The sequence below is a fragment of the Watersipora subatra genome, chromosome 1 (assembly GCF_963576615.1).
Source record: "Watersipora subatra chromosome 1, tzWatSuba1.1, whole genome shotgun sequence".
NCBI classification, from domain to species: domain Eukaryota; kingdom Metazoa; phylum Bryozoa; class Gymnolaemata; order Cheilostomatida; family Watersiporidae; genus Watersipora; species Watersipora subatra.
In genome coordinates this window covers 27,895,923-27,918,039 of record NC_088708.1, presented here as the reverse complement: position 1 = coordinate 27,918,039, position 22,117 = coordinate 27,895,923, and the positions used below count along the sequence as shown (strand labels likewise).

At 33.4% G+C, this 22,117-nt stretch overlaps 1 protein-coding gene across 2 annotated transcripts; it reads left to right on the top strand.

Moving 5' to 3' along the window:
• The first annotated feature begins 54 nt into the window (after window positions 1-54).
• On the top strand, window positions 55-21,308 carry LOC137399380 (uncharacterized protein C10orf67, mitochondrial-like). 2 transcript variants are annotated; one of them, XM_068085466.1, is made up of 19 exons: window positions 55-170; window positions 619-739; window positions 832-923; window positions 1,089-1,140; window positions 3,186-3,260; window positions 5,257-5,418; window positions 7,894-8,038; window positions 8,133-8,191; window positions 9,360-9,425; window positions 9,837-9,854; window positions 10,880-10,945; window positions 11,271-11,378; window positions 15,724-15,833; window positions 16,385-16,450; window positions 18,350-18,437; window positions 18,546-18,584; window positions 19,189-19,270; window positions 19,494-19,563; window positions 21,011-21,308. In XM_068085466.1, exons 1-19 carry the CDS (start codon window positions 67-69, stop codon window positions 21,033-21,035), a joined length of 1,548 nt encoding a protein of 515 aa, XP_067941567.1. In that variant the 5' UTR covers window positions 55-66; the 3' UTR covers window positions 21,036-21,308. The 2 variants fall into 2 exon arrangements, with proteins under 2 accessions (XP_067941567.1, XP_067941576.1); XM_068085475.1 differs by lacking the exon at window positions 9,837-9,854.
• The last annotated feature ends 809 nt before the right edge of the window (window positions 21,309-22,117 follow it).

Below are 22,117 nucleotides of genomic sequence, written 5' to 3'. Positions count from 1 at the left end.
CATTGTTCTCTTCACTGCGTGCGTTATAAAAAGTGAAGAGAGCTATGTTGCTATAACACCTAAAAGATGGCGGAAGCGCAAATAGCGAGATTGTCCAAAGAGCTATATGAAGATCAGCACTCATTGAATCCGGCTCTCTTTGGAGACGAAGATGACGACGATTTATTTCGGTTAGTTTTGCTACTTTATATACCAAGCCATTGTAATCGATGGCTAAAAAACTTGACAAACATATTCAAGAAGAAATGGTTTCGCTTTGCTGCTTTCATTATAAAACAATATCTCGCAAGTCCCAATTGTAGAAACGCAGCATAGAACATATGTTAAATTAGATGGTCTGTAAGGGTACGTCATTTATTGTTTATATTATTATACTGTGCAGTCAACTTGCAGCAATACTTGTATGATCGCTGCTTTCAAATGTCGCATGAACAAAAAGTAAATTGTTCAGTAAGTAGGAAACTTCAAATTATTATGTATATGTTAAGTCAACTACAGTTTTATGTAAAAGTCTTTAATTTTATAAACATATAACACTTATTAAAAATTATTCATTTTAAATAGAGGTGATAAACATGTCATTGGCTCACACATAGATGATGTATATGTCATTTTCAGACCAGCTTTGGCCGACGATGTTAAGGTTGGATTCTTTAACCTTGATCGTTCATGCCAAACACAACAGACAGACATTGTTCAATTGAAGGAAATGACAGACGTTCTTCATTTACTGATCAAGGTTTGTCCAACAAGTTTACATTGCAGTGTTTAACTTCACCTCCTGCCAATTACAAAGCAAACGACACTCTTAATGTTTTCATTCCTTTACAGGATTCCAAGCACATCAAACGTGATTTAACCTTAACAAGAAAAAAACTGGAGACAGAATATGAAAACAAGTTACAAGAAAAATCAACCGAGTTGTATGTAGGCTTGCATTTGTTTTAAACCTAACGTTGGCTTGCAACAACACCATCATTATTTAAGTGCATCATTGAAAAGTGACTTGTATTGTGCTTCTTCAACTTCTTTAATTTTGAAATACTCAACATAGATTATTCAACGTTTGAACCAAAGCTTTGTTGTAGGTATACCAGAATCAACCACAAGTTGAGAGAATTGGAGGCAATGCATGTCGAGGTAGCATTATATGTACATAAATATAAACAAAATGCTACAAAAAGTTTTTTGTATCAAATAAAAAGTCTGCACAGTTTATTGTATTTACATTACTTTTTACAGTGTTTCAGTAAAAACACTTGAGTGATAGTGCTTCTTTGAACATCCGTCAAAACTACATGTATTATTTGTATACCAACATTAAGGCCTGTTTTAACTGCTATTATTTTTATTATCTACATAAATGCAGAAGCTGTTATACACATCATTATATGTGTATGTGTACCACTATTCTTCCCTGTATTTGAAATTCTATACATACACTTTCATTTATGAACATTTACACACACCTTCATATTTGAATATGTATTGCATCTCACTATTACTTACTGTGTATATACACTTTCATAACTGAGTATATGTATTTGTCACTGTATTTGATTATCTATAAGCAGTTACATATCTGACTATGGATATTCACCACTGTCTCACTTTATAGACTTATATTTACTTAACATACACTATAATGTATATGTTAAGTAAATATAATAATATATATACATGTGTATACATATATATGTATACAAAGTATGTACAAAGTGTATACATATGTATATACATATTTATGCACTTAGTACATACATTTGTACATAGAAATATATGTACCGTATAAGATATGTATTGAACAATACACATATTATATACATATGTATGCCCTTTATGAGTATCTATACAAACCTATATCTGCATATACTACACTATACTTGTAGGGCTGTGTACATACACTTTTGTATATACACTATATTTACATTTACATATACAAATATTTACATATTTACATTTACATCATATATATATATATATATATATATCTATGAGATATAAAATTTATTCATGTAAAACCTTAGATAAAAAACAACTTCATTACTATTAGTTTCATGTCTGTTACGCAGACAATCATCAGATGATTGTCTGCGTAACAGACATGAAACTAATAGTAATGAAGTTGTTTTTTATCTAAGGTTTTACATGAATAAATTTTATATTTAAGCTCTGATCACTCATTGAGCACTATTTGGCAGCTTTAACACACTACTTTGGAATATATCTATGAGATATATATACTAGAAGAATGTCCAGCGTTTCATTGAGTATTAAAAACCAACTTATAAACAATGAGAGGTAATGTAGTTGTTTGCCACTTGCCATTAGCCTGGCAGATTGCCAATGACTAATCTAGGTAAGCTTACTAATAAGAGCGAACTAAATACTTGCTCTCACGGGATAGCAAGTATTTAGTTCGCTAGAGCGTTAGCATATCTTCATCTACATGGTGACATATATCGCCCAATGAATCCATCAATCTCATGTAGCTAAACTAGTAAGGTATTTGCGTCGCGAAAGGGAGGTTCCGAGATTAAATCTTCTGTGATACGGATTCTTCATTCCAGTATTTTAATAGCTATAGTTGGACAAACTAAATTACACACAGACTTTGAGATTTATATATATATTTATATAGATATATATAATAAATTTTAGATATATATATAAAATATATATTTAAATGTATCATACTTAGAACTAAAATCAGAGTGCTCAACATAGGATGGAGCAGAATGAATTAGAAAATTAAATAGTTCACTTATCTTTTTTTCAGCTACTGACAGTTTCTTGCTAGTGCATTCCTCTGGCTGTAGACTTCAACTCCATGTTGAAGTCTACAGCCTGAGGCTTGCACTAGTAAGAAACTGTCAGTAGCTGATAAAAAGATAAGTGAACTATTTAATTTTGTAATATATATATATTATATAATATATATATTTTTATACATATATAGTTTTGCAGGTATGGACCATACCTGCAAAATTATGTATATAGCTATGCAGGTATGGTCATATACGATATGATATGACCATACCTGCATAGCTACATGTAAGTGTGGACTCGGACCTTCCTTTCGGGTTGTCGTATTTATTGTTTACAAACATCAGCATTGTCAAATGCTATGTTTTATTATAAACTGTTTAGTCGTTTATGCAACTAGATACAATTGTTTCTTACAGAGAGTTGGTATCGTAAGACGAGCCTACAGACAACAACTGGCAGATGCTCTTGCCAGAGTTGAAACTCTGTTTCAGGTTTGTTCTGCCTCATTATGATAACCTATCACCTATATTAGTGGCGATCAATAGGTATTTTTTGAATGAAGATTTTTAACCACTTTAATATAACCAGTATTAGAGTGTATATAAATATTTAAACGTATCGAATTGGTCTAATATACTTTTGTCTGTATATTTTATTTGTGACTTGTTGTACTGGTAAATGACTTTGTACCTTGAGAGGCAACATTATTCTGCTGAGGCATATAGTCTAGGACCTTCAGACTTGTGCATTTTTATAATCTGCTAGCAGTAAACTCGTCGATGCTCAAAAGAATAATCTGCTAGCAGTAAACCCGTCGATGCTCAAAAAAATAATCTGCTAGCAGTAAACCCGTCGATGCCCAAAAAAATAATCTGCTAGCAGTAAACCCGTCGATGCTCAAAAGAATAATTTGCTAGCAGTAAACTCGTCGATGCTCAAAAGAATAATTTGCTAGCAGCAAACTCGTCGATGCTCAAAAGAATAATTTGCTAGCAGTAAACCCGTCGATGCTCAAAAGAGTAATCTGCTAGCAGTAAACCCGTCGATGCTCAAAAGAATAATTTGCTAGCAGTAAACCCGTCGATGCTCAAAAGAATAATCTGCTAGCAGTAAACCCGTCGATGCTCAAAAGAATAATTTGCTAGCAGTAAACTTGTCAATGCTCAAAAGATTTTTCATTTTTAATCAGATAGCCTACAGCAGGGGTTCCCAACCAGGGAGGAATTCTCCCTTGGACGGAAATTTTGAATATTCAAGGGGGGACAGAGAGGTGTTTGATTTGTTAACTTTTCAATTTATGTCCTGCAGTGCCGTGTGAGTTTGGGTTTCATCATTTAACATTTTGATTTTATCTATAACTCTAGTTGCAAATAATGAGCTACTAGTCGGAACCCAGATATATGTGAACTCATCCATCCAGATTTTGATTGGATAGTAAGTTAACCTAGTCATAAACCAATTCACCGCCATATCGAAGGTCATGTATTGTTGTGTGTTGTATGCGTGCTGTATAAGAATTAATAATATATTGTTATATGTTTAGATATGTACAATAAAATGGGATTATAATTTGTACCGGTTGTTTTCAATCATGCGAGTTAAAGGTGCTTGAGGAATCAAATTTATGAAAAGGCATAAGGAACTGAATGAAAAAGGTTGGGAACCCTTGAACTACAGGTAGATCATTAAGAGACGGGTTTTCAAAAAGATGGAGTTTTGAAACCAAATATTTTAGCGACCTGACGGAAGGCAGAAAGCACATGTATGAGATGTTTAGACGAAAATGGCCAGAAAATAATGTGCAAGTGCATACCATTTATGCAGAATAATAGATACGCACATACAATAACAAAGTGAAATTTATATATATATATAGATGATTGTCTTCTAAATGTTGCTTTCACTTTTTATATGGATGACAATTTTAATATGCTGTGTGATTTGTGCATTTAATAGTCAGGAGATTTTTGGCACCTATACCTAGTTTATTTGTAACAATTATATTATTATACACTTTTTAAAGAAACAGAAATTTCTATGTAATAGTGTAACCGCAGGACATCTGTAATGATAGTCTGATATATCTTTTTGCTGCCAGGGTGATATGGAGGTTGGTAACCATGGAAACCTTTGCCTACTCTTCTGTTCTCTCCAAATACCTTTTGCACAACTTGCTATAAACTGTTTGCACTGTTCCTCAGGAATACGCACAATATATTGAACACGAAAGAGTACCTTTCATTGTTGCACACACTATTAAAGCGCAACCTTGCTTTACCCTTTGGATTTGCCAGTTTCTCAACAACTGCAGAACTGTTCACCCTTGTACCAAGCCGTATTGTTTAGATTCAGTTGTACAAATTAGCAAAACATTGCATTCACGATTTGAATCACAACAGATCTAACTTGTAGACATTAAATATGAAAGCTGTCTGTGTTATATTTATGTTATTGTATACATAATCCTATATTAATTTATAAACTCAGGCTAGATTTGAGAAACAGATGGAGAAAGATCGAGAAAAGCATCAAGCCGAGCTAAGAAAGCTTCAAAATCAGATAACTAATTTTACACAGACGATACAGCGGAATGAGTCTGTGATTATAATGCTTAAGCAACAGTTGGCATCTAAACAGAAGGTGGAAGAAGTAAGTGTCATCATTGTTGCATTTTTATATGATAGTCTGTGATCATTAGAGAGTTGTGTTCAGAAAATCTAGTTGTCAAATGTTAACAAAGTGTTAACAATGTCAAATGTTAACAACACATTTAGTTAGCGATAGGCAGCAGTGTTCTGTTAAAATGATCTACCACACAGTTATTAATAGCTTTGTTCCAAGCATTTCAGCTAGAAGCAATAACATTCAGGGTGAGCATGTTTCATTCTACTGCTAGCAGTGTTTACTTTTTGAGAGGGGACAACTCCTTAATTGCAAGCAATTATTCATTCTAGTCATAAAATATAAAGTTTTATCAAAAAGAGTTTTAAAAGAAGCATTAGTCTCACAGTGAATAAATATGTCAAAATAATTAACGTGGAAGTTTGAATCGAGTGCAATATGTTTGAGCTACGGTCATTTTCAATAAATTTGTGCGAGTGAGATGTGCCTAAGCTCAAATGAGCATTAGTCAAATATTGTGTACAAAGTTTACTTACTAGATATAGTGACACAGAGAAGACAGGCATGTGATTCCTTATTATCATATGTACTATAGATAATGTTTCGTAAGTAGAGACCTATTTGACCACACCATAAATTATTTTTGTATACATTTAGGTCAATCATTTATTTGTCTGATTGATGTAAAAATATAATTATTTACCATATAACAATATTTTGTCGTTAGTAATGCAGGATATAGTTTGTTTATTATGAAAAACATTGTAGTCCTTATTAGTTTATTTATTTCTTTATTTTACAGGTCTTTCTTTCAGCTATATTTTTATGAGGCCTTAAACTGCATAATAGTTTAATTCATCTGAATTTAAAATAAAATAAAAATTCACACGTAAAATAATCAATCAAATGTATATTCGAACTAGAACATTTGAGGAGTACTCATGAATGGAAAAGTGAAATAAGGGTAGCTGTAGAATTATAAGAGAAATTAAGGTAAGCACTGTGGCTACGGAGATGGAAGGTAAAAAGCATTCAAAATTGTCTGATAAGTTATACTTGCACAAAAGCAACCTGTTTATTCTCTGATCAATGAACTGCATGTCTGCTCTTATTCCTCATAGACTGAGAAGTTAGTCTGGCAAAAGGCTTTCTCTCGTATACCTGTGCCGTCTCTAGATCGAGCGACACAATGTGACCTCGGACTCTCCGCCATAGAGGAAGCCAACCTACAAGAAGCGTTTTATAAAATCAAGCAGTATTACGCGAAAGATGAGGTGTCGGTTATAGTGCTTCTAGTGACACCTGGTGACACCTGTCACTGAACAGCCTCTGTTAAAGCACGCTTAAATTGTCATGCTTTGTAATCACACTTTCTAGTCACACTGAAATCCAACTATTCGTTGCCATGCAAATATTTTTTGTGATCTTGAAATGCTTCTATCAAATATCAGTTGCTAACAATCTGATCATAAGGAAGCATCGACCAGAAAATCATCAAAATCTAGTCTTCTGTTAGTTATTGTTGTTGCTTTACAACTCTTTCAGGCTGCGTACCGTACAAGACAAGTTGCTAGTAACTCTCAATCAAACCGAACTTTGGTAATCCAGTGTTTCTTGGGACACCTCCAAACACGCTTGATTGTGTCATGAAAATATTCCTCGAAGCTGTTCACCCCGAATACTCTGTTTCATTTCTAGTCTCTTATTGCAGTTGGCCCTCTGTGAGAAAAAATTTCTTTTCTTCAATTTCTTAGGTTTCTATTTTTGTTAAAAGTGTTCTACGATGCTGAATGAAGACTGAATATGGCTGCTTCAATTGCTTGCAGAGACGCAGTAGTATGCGGTCATTGAGATCGGCAACGACTGTGAAATCGCGCAGCAATTTGCGACTTTTACGTCATGTAACTGTATACAAGTATTATTTGCTTGCTTCGCTTTTTCTTTCTTTGCTGTTTCAATGCCATCATGTTGTACATTGTAGCCTGTAACAAAGGTTTGGTTTAACCTTCACATTAAAAACTCAATTTTCTAACTTTCCATATTGCTGTCATCAAATGGTATTTGTTCTATTTTTGGCAGTCCCATTTTAAATAAAATCAAGTGCTCCTAAAACTGTTAACAACATCTATAGAATTATCTACAAACTTTTTTCGCGCACGGAGAGTGTTTTCTTAATACTTTATGACTGTTATAAAAAGCTGTCTTACTGCATTGACAGCTCTTAACGTGTACAGAAATAGTGAGATGCAAAATGTTTTTAGAGTTTACAAATCCTTACAGTAATAGTTACTGTAAGCTCTTCCTTGAAAACTGATGCGCACAATGTTATGGAATTGTCTCTTCGTCAACACCAAAAATAGTGCTTTGTCTAGAAATACAAGTTAGCATTTTTTTGGAGAGCATCAAAAGCATTATTTGTCAAATAAGTTGTATACATATATTTATTTTAATGGAATTAGCTAATGTTACACTAATGATAAATTTTTGGTACCTACGTTGTAGCCTCCCCCAAGGGAGGATACCACTAAGATAGATGCGATGACTAAACAACTGGATAGCATGAAAGAGCTGTTGAAGAGCAAAGACAGGGAACTTGGTGCTATGGAGGATGAATTGGACAGCAGAAATGCTGAAATAAATGCTTCAAGTATGCAGTTTTTGTTTCTACAAATTTGCAAACTGACTATACAAATGCAGCACGAACAGTTTGGGTCAACTTTCCTCCATTATTTCTACTTTAGTTGAAAGAACCACCAAATTACAAAATGATTTGGAGAAGGAGATGGTCTTGAAGTCACAGGTATTTAATAGTTTCGCTATCAACAGATCTTTGAAGTTAATAGTTAGAGTAGGCATAAACCAACTATGCCTACTTCAACTGGAGTAGGCAAATTAAACATAGCTTAAATCATCTGCAAATCTTGCTGAGCAGCAAAGCTCACTATCTTTTTTATGTTCCTAAATAGATTAAAATATTCGCTGTATATTTTTTTTAAATAGTTTTGTGTTATTTTTCAATGCTCAGTAATTTAAAGCCAGTTAATCTAGATCTGTTTGCCTTATCTTTAACACTTTTACTGAATCAGTTTGGTTTTATTATCCTATCAGCTTATATTTTGAGAAACTGCTGCAAAGACAATTCTATGATTCCTAAAAATACTTTTGTGTTTTTGAGGGGCAGACAACTTCTAGAAATAACAGTAACTTCTAGAATTTATGGTAACTTTTTTCTATGCTCACCAGGGATAAGGTAGCATCACTCATCAGGTGCATGGCAGTTTTATTTCTTTTTTCATAAAAACAAAGTATTACTATTATCATCGCTATTCCTTTCTTAAATTTTGTCAAAAGTGTTTCAGTTTTCACCATAATGGAGATCTCACTTACAGCTGTGGCTCACCATGTTTGCATGTTACTATGTTTTTCCATGCCAGTCTGCCCTCGTAAGTAATTGCTTAGTATATATAATAAATATAGAGCTTTTTCTTGTATTTTTTTAAATGGGGTCGCAACTCATAGCAAGAAACAGTGCCAATCTCTCAATGCAGTGTTTTTGGAGCATCAATGGCTGCGGTCAATGCTCAAAGCTTTCATTATTTATAGACCATATTTTTTTAGTTCAAGTTTTTTAAAAGTTTTCTTGATTTTTTTAATGACTGAAAAAGTGTCACTTGCTAAAGGTGCCACAGCGGCAAGTAATATCGATGATAGTGTATTCGTTTTTGTTATTTTTTTTCACAACAAATTTAATTGTTTTCTAATTTCACCGAATTCATCTTTACAGATTTTAAAGTTTTCTACTTCTTTTCATTATCTGTCCCACTGTTTGCTCAGCATTCGCGCCAGCGTCTATTGGTCAGCCACACTCTTCTTACATTCCGTCAATTAGTCAGCACAGTGAAGTGTAGGCCAGTTTCATCTCTGGTTGTCTGTATTGTTACTATTATTGCTAAAAATATTATTTACAGATTCAGATGGAACTAATGGATGTTAAAAGTCAAGCGGCTAAAAGTTCCGGAGAGGCCAAAAGATTGGTGAGAGAAATTTATTTTTCTAAACCTAATCTGGTGATGTTTGTAACCAGTCATTTTTTTATCTACAAGTTATCATTACACATTGTAACACAATAATTTCTAGACATCGAATAATTTTTAATGTGTAGTGCATTGCACTACCTTCATGAATGTCTCATGCACTACTAAATACTGTGTACTTATTGGATAATTTGTAATGCCTAGTGTATTGCACTATCTCCATGAATGTTTCACTCATTAATAAATACTTTGTGTTTATTAAATAATTTGTAATGCCTAGTGCATTGCACTACCGCCATGAATGTATCACGCATTAATAAATACTTCGTATTTGTGGAATAATCCTATGAGATCAGTATGCACACGTTAATTTATGGAGTAACATTATTGTGCTGTTGGTGTGAATGACAGAAAGAAATGGCAGAAGATGTAAGTACAGATGTATGAAACTCTAATGCATGTTAACTTTTAACCCAATGCTACTTAATCATCTTTTGAAGCTTATAACTGGTAGGAGTTGCCCTCTCACTAATGCACAATTGATTTGTAGATGAGTGAGTTGCTATTAGAACACCTGGTGCATGCCAACAACTTATATGCATCCGAGTTAATGCCATAAAATAAAGTGCATACCATTATTTCCCCAAGCATTTCTTGTTTTAATTTACATTATTTCCTATAATAGAGACCTGACCACTTGGTGCTGAATGCACAAACCAAAAGGCAGATTTCATTCCTATTATTTTTAGCAGTCTTTCAGCCAACACAGAGGTTTTTGGTTTTCATTGGTTTCTATTTGCATTTATTTTACAATTCAGCTGATATGTCAATTTTATGCATTTGTCTGTAACAAATGTTGTAAAATTGTTTTTGTGTTTGGCAGAAGGATGTCAGCTCAAACGCAATTATGACTTCTGGCTCTTCCTAAAACCTAAAGATTGACTTACTGTTTTATCATTTATTAAATTTTTTTGCAAGATAATAAATAGATAGTAAATAAATAGTTGTATATATATATATTTATATTGATATATATATATAAAAAATTGCTTCCTCACCCTGGTTTTACCCAAGCGGCTGGTAATATCTACTCAACCTCGGGTCTCCCACCAAAGACCTGGGAGTTGTAGCACTCACATCAAGATCTTAGCTGTTCCAATAACATATTTTTTTGCATTTCCCTTGTATAAATATACAAGTGAGTATATATTTACAAGTGCATATATATACAAGTGAGTATATATATATATACAAGTGAGTATATATACATACAAGTGAGCATATATATACAAGTACATGTAAGTATATATATACAAGTGAGTATATATATATATGCAAGTGAGTATATATATATACACACGTGTATATATATATACAAGTGAGTATATACACACACATATATATGTAGCCTGAGTCTTCATTTGTCTTAAATAGAATGTACCATATCATTGTAGCTGGAGAAACAAAAAGCAGAAATGGAGCAGCAATCAGAGGAGGCAACTCGAAAGCTAAAGGAGGAGGTTATTTTTTTATTTTGTAAATTTACCCAACAGCTCCTCCTCCTTTTCTCCAATTTTCTTGCCTCGCTCATCCATCTCTCATATTGTCTATATGTCTTGTCCTCTTGCAGGGTGTATTCCAGACCTTGAATGTCTGGCAGTCTGCGTATGACATCTCTTCACTCTACTACACTCCTCTTTTTACTGTGTGTACTTTTAGTTTACTAGTCCAATAACTAGATATCACAGAATTCAATGTGTTTATGTCACAAGTTTTTTAAGCGAATTTATAGCAGGATAGCTGTTTGTAAATACGAGTGTACATATTTGTATGTTATGGTTGCAGATATTGAGTGCCTCTGCTCAGAAAATGCGCGAAATGCAGGCCGACTTTGCACAGAAAATCGGTCAACTTATGAAGCAAAAGGAAGAGCTGGAAAAGGAAGTTTTGAAGGTAAGTGTTGTATTGGAAGGCTTGACCTGACGATATACTAAGGGCTTGTTATTCAACATACCGTAATAATAGATGCATCGCAATAGATGAAATATAGCGATATCGCGCTAAGCAACAAACATGCGGCAGGGTTCGCTTATAGACTGCCTCAAACCTTGCTAAGTTAATTAGCTAGTAAAGGTGTTTATAACGATGTGATATTAATACTGATAAGCAATAATATCTCTAAAGTACGTATCAGCAGTTGACATTTTAGCACAAAAATTAGTGTTTGGTTTGACCGAAATAGCAGCTACGCGTTGCAGTTGCAAGTTAGAAATATAGACCAATTATGTCTGTCTGTCTGTCTGTCTCTGGCATCTGATAAATGTAAAAGCAAGAAAAAAATGTTCATGAAATTAATTTAACTTTTAGTTAAAAACCTGCATATGTGTATTTTATTGATCGTTTATAACAATATATATTGCTTATGAATTAGGCTTGATTTAAGTCATTACTGTGTTACAGAAGACAACCTTGATTTTTAACTAAAAAGTCTGCTGATTATTAAAGCATATAGTTTAATTAAAAAGCAAAAGGTACTTTTTGCGGAGAAAAGAAGTTCTCACAAGTTTAGCTAAAAGTTGTGTGCTCTTTTTATACATGTACATATGGATAAACAACTCCCACAATTATTAGCGGATGCTCAGTGTATCAGCTCAAACCCTTTGGTTATCAATTTTAAAATCAAACTCGTTAGGTATTTCAATAGCGGCACTAATATTTGTTGATACACTCAGTGCAAGATTCAGACATATTTAGACAACTCATAACTCACTGTAAAATCTCTATTTGAACGTCATGACACTCTATTTTTTAACCCTTCCACTGTAGTGGCAGTCAAATGGAGGTGGCGTTTATTCAAAGATTTTTCAATACATTTTCATCGCTGTAAGCAGCTTTTTTATCCTAATGTTGCTATCAAAACTAACTGACACGAATTGTTCACTGGTGAAGTGATATAGTAATCAGTGACTCGACATGATGAAGAGAGTTGATTTACTGAAAAATTATTGTTAATTAATTCATTGCCTACTTACTCTTGCAAAATAATAACAATAATAATAATAACAATAAATGTGCTGCCACTCAGTCTGTCTTTATCATTTTCTCATATTACGCTCCCTGTCACACTCTATGTCTATGTCACTGTTTATGCACATCTATCATTACATGCATCTCTTTCTGTGATTAGAAATCTGGCAGCTCATTCAAAGGACCAGCAGTTGTTGTGAAGAATCACTCACAGCAAGTTCAGGTAGTCCTCGCTCTTCCTCTTCTCTTTCATACCATTTTATAATTTGTTTACTTCTATTTTTTTAAATTTTTGCAAAGTTTTTGTAAAATTTATTTTGATATTAATATGAATCCGCTAATTGTGATCTAATTGATTGGAAATTGAATTATCATTACATTGCAGTTGGAAGTCTTGAAATCTATAGCAGACTGGCATGTTGTGATTTTTGAACGGTATCATTTTACCGCTGCAGTAGTACTCTTATAAAATACTTAACATGCTTTACACATAAATCTTAGATGTAAAAAGCATTCTTAAACTTGGGTTTTATGTTTTGCAGCAACTGCAAAAAAATTTGCCAAGATATATCAGATAATTTATATCATAACTTTGAATTTTCATTTTGTTTCTCTAAGACAAAGCAATAACAATGTAATGTCGTATTTTATAAGTGGTTTCATAATTCTATTTTATTCACTCACAATCAAAGCTGTCACCTTCAATCACTCTGCAATATCTGATCATTCACTTGCCTATTCAACAGATGAATTTTATGTCTTCCGCTAATCCTGACATGGAACCTGAAGAAACCATGTTCAACCTCACTTCGACTGTGCCTCCTACTAGGAGACAGGTGCTTGGTGACACAGCTCGATCAAAAATGTTAACATATGATGGTAGCTCCAGCCATCAAATTTATCCACCAATCAAAGAGGTAGATGAAAGTGAAACAAGTATACAATATCAAACAATGGAAAAGAAGAGTGTTGTTTCAGCTCAAAATTCCAAAACAGCTCATACCCAAACTAAAGATGCGCAAGCAATTGATGCAAAAGTAAAGGGTGAGCAGGTAAAAAATGCACAAGCTAAAAGCCTACCGGGAGAAGATGCGCAGGTAAAAGATGCGCAGGCAAAAGATGCGCAGACAAAAGATGTGCAGGCAACAAATGTGCAGGTAAAAGATGTGCAGGCAAAAAATGCGCAGGTGAAAGACGTGCAGGCAAAAGATGCGCAGGCAAAAGATGCGCAGGCAAAAGATGCCAAAGTTACAAATGCCAAAGTAACAGAGACTAATGTGCATGTGATTAACATTCCTGCTACATTTTCAAATGCTTTGACTCCAGAGTTTGGTGGGCATCTTAACCTAGCGCAGAAGTGGTCGAAACATTCACAGCAAATCTCTATGAACCCTGCGCCCACTGTCATGCAGCATGAGAGTCACTCAAGTTTTGAGTCATCTCCGGTAGTTGAGACATGGAACGCAAGCTTCAGGTCCTCTTTCTCTGATCAACACAGTGTGGGTGTACAATCATTTGCTTTCGCTTGTTTCTGCTCTCGTTTCGTTCTTTTCTATCTCTCATCTTTGAGCCCACTACAGTTTTCTAATAAGATTTATGTTGTTCTACACGCTTCTAAATGCATTCTAGAAATTTCTTTCAAATCTCAGGTCCTCCATCTTGTATGCGAACTTCTATGATTCTTCTATCTATATAACTTCTTTCTATTAAGCTTTTCGGAAAACGACTAGTCAAAACCATTATAGCATATGCTATAATAATAATATTATTATTATAGCATATGCTATAATAATAATATTATTATTATGATACTATTATAGCATATGCTATAATAATAATATTATTATGATACTATTATAGCATATGCTATAATAATATTATTATGATACTACTATACCATACGTTATAATAGTATTATTAGTATACTATTATAGTATATGCTATAATAGTATTATTAGTATACTATTATAGCATATGCTATAATAATATTATTATACTATTATAGTATTATTATTGTTATACTATCATAGTATATGCTATAATAATATTCATCAATAATATTCTGCCAATATTAATTTTCTGCCACAGCGAGTTATTAAAAACAACTAGAGACTTTATTACAAACCTGTTTGCTTATGTTTCCGGTATGTAATTCCAAATGCATTTTTTACATTTGGTTTATGTTATATTTCATCATGATTTCACATCTAAAAATACTTTCAATATCTGCAACTTTCATCTGTGTTACAGTCAATATTTCTTACATTCACCATTATTAACAGACTACTGAAAGTTCATCTACTGAACTGGTTAGTGAGCGCTATCACCTTTCATCTACAAAAAAGAATCAACACGCACCGGCCATAATCATTAATTCTGATGTTCGACAAGCATCTAAAGAACGTTTTATCACTGGACGCTCCGGTCTTGTTTCTAATGCGACAGCCATTCTGCCAAATGTAATGCGGCTTGCTCGAAAGCTTTTTGATATTGCTTACTTCTTGTGTTGATGTTACCACTTTGGTCTATGTTATGTTCATTTAGTTTGCTGTTTTAACTATGTCCTACAAATATTTAAATATCTCCAAAATAATATAATGATAGTGACTAGATTACATGAATTGTAATTGTTTTGGTTGATATGATAATATTCCAACATCAGACTCATAAGAACTATGGCCTGAATCTAAATCACTAGGGTTCAATCTGACCCACTGTCTTCAGCTTCATTCATAAGCTGGTTTACAATGTGATCTGAAGCTCTAAAACGTCTTGATGAGCAATTATAATTCTCTTCAATAGCAATGTATGAAATACTAGCACCTGGAAAAACATTTTCAAACTTTCAAATATTTTCTAAACTTTTTGAAGTTTCCTCAAAACTTTCAAAGTAACATGATCGACTTGAGTAACAATTTTATAGGTCAATATTTGTTTGACAGAATAGTCTCCTGTTTTGATTCTGTCTGATGCTTCAATGTAGTGATCCTGCATATTTAGTGTAACAGCTTTGGCCAGACTCATTTTATTAAATTAGAGAAAAATAGCAAAAGCTCGGTAAAATATATAAAGTTTATGACATCAAGTAACTATAAACCATTAGCCTCCTTTGATAGCAGTATTTTGGCTGGATGCACCGTTGGCCACTTTTTGATAAAAGGCGTCTGCTAGAGAAGATAGAGCTGTGAATGCATTGATTATTACAACCGTTACTACTGTCATGGTTAACGATAAACATTTGCACATTATTATTAAAATGGACTATTTACAGGAACGTGCAAAAAATGTGAAGACTCCACCAAAGCCACCTGTTGAGGAGCCAATGACAGACACAGCGAAACTAATAAAAAGTGAAAAGGAGCTTCGAATTCATGTAGAAAAGTAAGTACATATATTCACTCTGTAGCTTTGTTACATTTGATGGCTCTTAAATGTCAAATATTTTTCACTTGGTTATGTAGTAAAAATTAATCAAAGAGACACGTGTGAATGTCTTTTGAATAAAATCCCTGGCTCACGAAAGTTAGTTTTATCCTTCATAAGTTTCGTTCCCTTTTATAAGCTGTTAGAAAAAATTCATCACTGTGTTATAATCTATTTCTGTTTAAATACACACACAACTATAGAACTTTACACATTGCCAGATATTTTGCTGGTGAGTGCAAGCACCTTTTGTGATAGGAAAACTCCTAGTTTCGCATAGAATACATGTACAAGCTGTGTAGTTGCTTTGTTGCAGATCTGTTTCAAAATAGATTTATACGTGATACAGTGTTGAGAATTCTTTGCTTAGATATTCTATAAACGACATTATTAAAGTGGTCATACAGGGACTGTCATTGTTGCCGAGATATGTGTAACATGCTATAGTTTTTTTATCTATGATTTATTGCGACTACTCACAATCCTAGAATTCACTTCTAAACCTTTAGATTGAAGAAAGAAATTGAACGGCTAAATAAGGCCTGGGAGAAGAAGTTTACAATCCTACAAGCGAGGTAACTTAAATGCCAGTGCTGTCTGTACAAGCTCCATATCTCACTCCTTGTATGCTTCACAATAGTAGCCTTTCTAGCCTGCTCTCAACTCGTCTTTATGTAATTTATACCTAAAGAGTGTTGTTTTAAGAGCTTGAGATCTTGCCACTCTTTTATAACTTCATCGCAATAGCTTATATTCACACTGTGCTTGTTCTTAGCATCTATCAAAATGTTATTACATAGAGTCATCAGATATTACATAGAGTTATTACATAGAGTCATCAGATATGTTATTACATAGAGTCATCAGTTATTATATAGAGTTATTACATAGAGTCATCAGATATGTTATTACATAGAGTCATCAGTTATTATATAGAGTTATTACATAGAGTCATCAGAGTGGTTATTACATAGAGTCATCAGATATTACATAGAGTTATTACATAGAGTCATCAGATATATTATTACATAGAGTCATCAGTTATTATATAGAGTTATTACATAGAGTTATTACATAGAGTTATTACATAGAGTCATCAGATATGAATTAATTTTTGAAAGCTTTTTATTTCCATGATTTACAAAATATTTTTACAAACAATATTTTTGAAAAACCGTGATGAAAACAATTTGATGAAAACTTTGCAGTTTCTGTTTCATGTTTGTTTACATTTATTGATGAAATCTAAAAACAGAATTCTTCCTTACCCAAACATCTTGTTTTGTGAGATTTGTGTATGAATTATACACCAAGTCAGCAATGAACTAAGAGCAAACAATCTATGTACAGGGCTGGCCTGTTAAGTCTGTTTAGCTGGTCAATTAAAAAAAGGAAAACGCAAGCCAACACGTGTTCACGTATTTTTTATGTGTTTTATGAAAGAATATTCGAAAAACCCATAGTGGAAATCTGTTGTATGTTTTGGATTTTAACTTTTGGTCCTAAATGACTGAAAACAGCATCAAGCACACATGCAAACCTGAACAAAACTTATTTTTGCAATAATGTTAACAGTTGCTAACCTTTCAAATGTGGCATGTTTTGTGAAAATGCATATGACATGTTTATATTCTACTAGCAGAAAAACATCACAAACTGAAAATTTAGTGTGCTAAACAGTTATAAAATCAATGAACCATAGTTAGGGGAGCATTCACCCCCCACTGTTATGTGACGTGTATGTATACATGCCAGTTATCATGTGACATGCGTATATACACGCTAATTGTCATAAGACCTGCGCATAAACATGTCCACTGTCACGTATGTATACACATCAGCTGTCATGTGAGCGGAGTGTACACACATCATCTGCCACATAGGCTACCCAAGTAGTCTCTTTTAACGTTAAGACATGCTATATTATTACTATGAATGTACTAGTACACTGTATACTAATTATTAGTAATGTATTAAGATGCTGCAGGGTGCTGACTTGGTTCTAAAAAGATAATGACTACTCTCACTTGTTCAACTCTGCTATACCAAGTGGGTTCACAAGATTGATTTAACTTTTTCCTTGTAGTTTTTTAGATTCTTTCAGCAGATATGAATAGTGAGAAGTTGTCAACCCATTGCCCATTTCTCTTGAAACTATAATCTTTTCATGCTAGATCTTTTAGTTTGATTTTGGAAATTGTCACAAACTTTTGGAAATTTCAAATTAGCTTTCAGTTTTAATAATGCTTTAATGGTTATATTGTATCATTGTATGCAGTTTGGGTTCGGAAAAACGTTTGCTAGACCACCACCAATGTGCTAATTTTGAACACGATCCTGGCCATGTCTATTATGACACTTTTCTAGTAGCACCATGTAACTTGTCCATTACCAGGCTAGTCTAACTGATAATTATATTGGTAACAACAAAGTGTTTACAAATGCTTTTAATATTATTATCTTATATATTTCAGTTTGTATGCCCTAAAAGACGAGAGCTACCTCCGACAGCATCTGGAAAAGCAGCACACTACCTTACATCAAGCCACGATTAGCTACATGGTATTTTACTGTATTAAATCATTGCTTATATACGATTCCTTTTGATCCACTTCTATGACATAAAAGTCTAATGAGATATTATCATGTATATTCTGTTATCTTCTGTAGGCAGGCGCTCCCAAACAAAATCGCAAACGTCCTGTTTTGGTAAGTTGAATCTACACAATAAGGTGAATTCTTCATGGTATATTGTAAATCAGGCCTATATATGATAACTAAACATATTTACACGCATCCTATTGCGCAAATGTTTGTTATTCTTTAAACTGATAACACATTGGAATCCTTGCATATAGTTAGAGCAGAGGCTAAGATTTTATTTAATTTTCATATAATAGATTAGATACATCACATTGTAGATCATATATTTTACTTTATACCTTCATCCACTTACAATCCAGCAGTTATAATTTGATTGTATTTAACATACAAGTGACAGACACTAATACTTTCACTTGGTCTCTGAAGGAACATCCGTTTATCAAAAATGCGGTATGTAATTTTTTTGGAGCTTAAACCAATCCTTATGTAAGTAAACTTATTATAAACATTTTATCAACTCGATGGGTTTCTGTTTATTATTTTGTGTGAATTTAATTTGGGATAAAACTGAAAAACTTATCTGTATTTAGCACGTGTCTTTGACCGTTTGCTGCCCTTTAGAGACTATCATGACAATGCACGTCTGTCGCAGTTACACGTATGAGTAAAATGGCTCTAGTCTTCCTAACAATGCACACGCTTTTTGTAGCCAAATATACCTAACCGGGCGCCTTCTCCAGACCCTCTTGCTTCCTACACTGTGTCTCGGGCCAGTAACAGACAAATACTAGGTAAGACCCTTGTCTGTTAAATAAAGAGGTTCTGGTTTATATACAGTATTTTTTATTCTCATTAGGCTAAAATCTTATCGCAGATTTTCAGAAAACCATAATATAATCTACTGAATGTAAAAAAACAAAAAACCGTTCCATTTGACCAGAAGGCTGTCACTCATCAAACAGTCATATTAACTAACCATCTATAGGAAACGAACTCAAATATTTTATTTCACAGAGAACCAAATAGCCAGCGATGAAGACGATGATGATATTATGTATGGTCTACAAAAGACTGGGCCCCACAGGTAGGTAGCTAGCTTCTTGTACCGGACTTCTCAGCTGTAAAAGGGTAATTTAAATTCACCACATGTCCACAGCACTAGGTATACCAAATAGTACGGTCACGCCTGTGCTTATAGAAGTGGTACAATCGCATGCCCTACATAGCATGACAGGTTGAGTAAGTGAAAAGCATTATTTTATCAACTTAAAATGAATCATGCTCTAATCTGATTGTCCTGTAATGATACCAAAATGATATTTTCCTATTACTCCCAGCAACAGAGATCATTTGAGTAAAATAAATGACTAAGGTGATAACAGGCATTAGTAACATGATAGTCGAAAAGAAACTTCTTAAATAAGAATATTGGTTCAACTTGCTCCAAACCTAAACACTCAAACCTTGAATCTTCATGTATACACTGCAGAGAATTGCGCTTTTGCAAATTCTGGTAGTTTAAATAAGAGTTACTTTAGGCTCTCAGTTTCACTCTAACTTGATTTCACAACATTCAAGTGTTGTAAAAAAATCAAATCTAATTCAGCGAGCTGTTCAACCTTGATATGATTAAACTACCATCTTTTTTCAAACAAAGCTTACAGATTTTCATTGCAAATGTCTGACGATAACTGTTGAAAACTTCAAGTTCATTTCGAGACATACCGCATTGACACTTGACAATCCTTTGTCTAATTGCTAGACCTTATTATGTATCTGGTCAAGTCAACTGTTTATTTACTGGTTAAATAAATTCTTTAATCTCAATCAACGAATCATAAGCAAGTATTTATTTATCCAACATACATGTATATTATAAAGTGTGCCTCCCATTGCATTCATCATGGTTGATCTGTCGAATCATGAATATACCCTTTTATTATCCAAATAAATATATAAATTTCATTTTAAGCGTACTAAATATCTGCTCACAATCGTAATTTAATAATACATGGCATAACGCGTGACTGCTTGAACGAGAGTAAAATATAAGTACGCAATTGCACAACTTCTAAATCCAAGTAACCTCCTGTTTTTAGTCGTTGCATTCTAAGATTGCTCATTCATAACTGTTCATAAACATTATAATTACAATATTATTTTACACAAACTAACATTTTAAGAGTAATTTTAGCGAAGAATATTTAATAAAGAATGAGCTAATAAAAAGCTTTGAAAAGCTTCTTACAATGATGGTTTAACTATAAAGCTCAAGATCACATGAAATTCTATCCCTGTATATCAGCTGTTGGTTATGTCTGTTGTGTCAATGATTTCTACAGAACTCCCCAATTTTATTGTTGTATTTTTTTCAGATTTGTCGCCAAGGTAGTTGATTTCGATGTTAACAATTACGCTATAAGTTTATGATTTGTTCTGCTTGTTTCATTCTACACAATTAATTTACTGATAATTCAATAGCTCCGACCATACTCTGAACTCTCTATGATGTTTATTACTGTTTGTTGTAGACATAGTCTTCAAAGCGCAGCATGAATGTAGAAAGCTTGAGCGGAAAACTAAACAACACTCAAGACTATCAGAAATATCTTTTCCGGCCAACAAGAAACAAGTCTGCATTTTTCTAATACGAGAATGCAGTCATTAACACAGATAATTTGATGCTTTCACTTTTTGTCACTCAATCATAAATACAATATATATATATACAAATATAAAATTAATATATATTAACAAATATGTTTTAATATTTTACAAATAAGATAGAACATGGATGGTGTCTCACCCTAAAACACTACTCGTGTCAAGTTTTCATTTCGGCAAGAGCTTCTCTTTCTTGCGCTAAAAGTTCTTGTTCCTTCTGAGCAACCATCCGTTCGTAATCCTCCATAGGTTTGTATATGGAGTAGACGAGATGAGAGCCAGCGAATGTTGACACAAGACCAGCTAGTGCAAACCGCAAGTACTCCCCCCACCCAACTCCTAATGGCATTTTATCTGTCACTCTTGCGAAAGCCTGTTAGTTGTGTCAGACTTGATCTGTAAATCCCTAGTCTGCAATCGCCGAAGTGCCTCTCTGGTAGCTTGCTTTTCTTTAAACACTTTATCTAAAGCAATTTGAAAATACTTCTACATAGTTTTATGACTGCTTAGTAACAGGCATGAGAACAGTGAACTGATGCATAGGTCATATAAATGCACCTATCAGTTCTCTTTGACAGTTTTGGTATCACAATGTAAAAGAAGAGCCAATTAGCACATCTAATATCATCTTATAAATGTATGTTTACCTAAGAATGCAAATTTACTAGCCATATAAAATATGTATGAGAAATATATGAAAGCTGGTTTAAGAGCTTTAAGGAGGCTGGTTATTCTCCAGTATTTCTTTATAATGAGAATTGTTAATAAATTAATCCTTATCTATTAGCTAACAAACACTGTTTTAATTACCAGAAAATAAAGCATTATGTATAATGCTACTCACATAGCGATGTTCTATAGCCACAACTACACTATAAACAGAATGCAAAGTCAATCAACTTACAAAAATTAACGTCGCCAACTCGCCAATGGATCATAGAAAATTCAATGACAGCTCCTGCGATGAAAAAAGC

Bases quoted from the DNA above. Each gene is read 5' to 3' on its own strand.
- LOC137399380 (XM_068085466.1), top strand. From the start codon at position 67: ATGGCGGAAGCGCAAATAGCGAGATTGTCCAAAGAGCTATATGAAGAT. The intron at 171-618 runs GTTAGTTTTGCT...TGTCATTTTCAG, and splicing joins GATGACGACGATTTATTTCG to ACCAGCTTTGGCCGACGATG. The intron at 8,039-8,132 runs GTATGCAGTTTT...TTTCTACTTTAG, and splicing joins TGCTGAAATAAATGCTTCAA to TTGAAAGAACCACCAAATTA.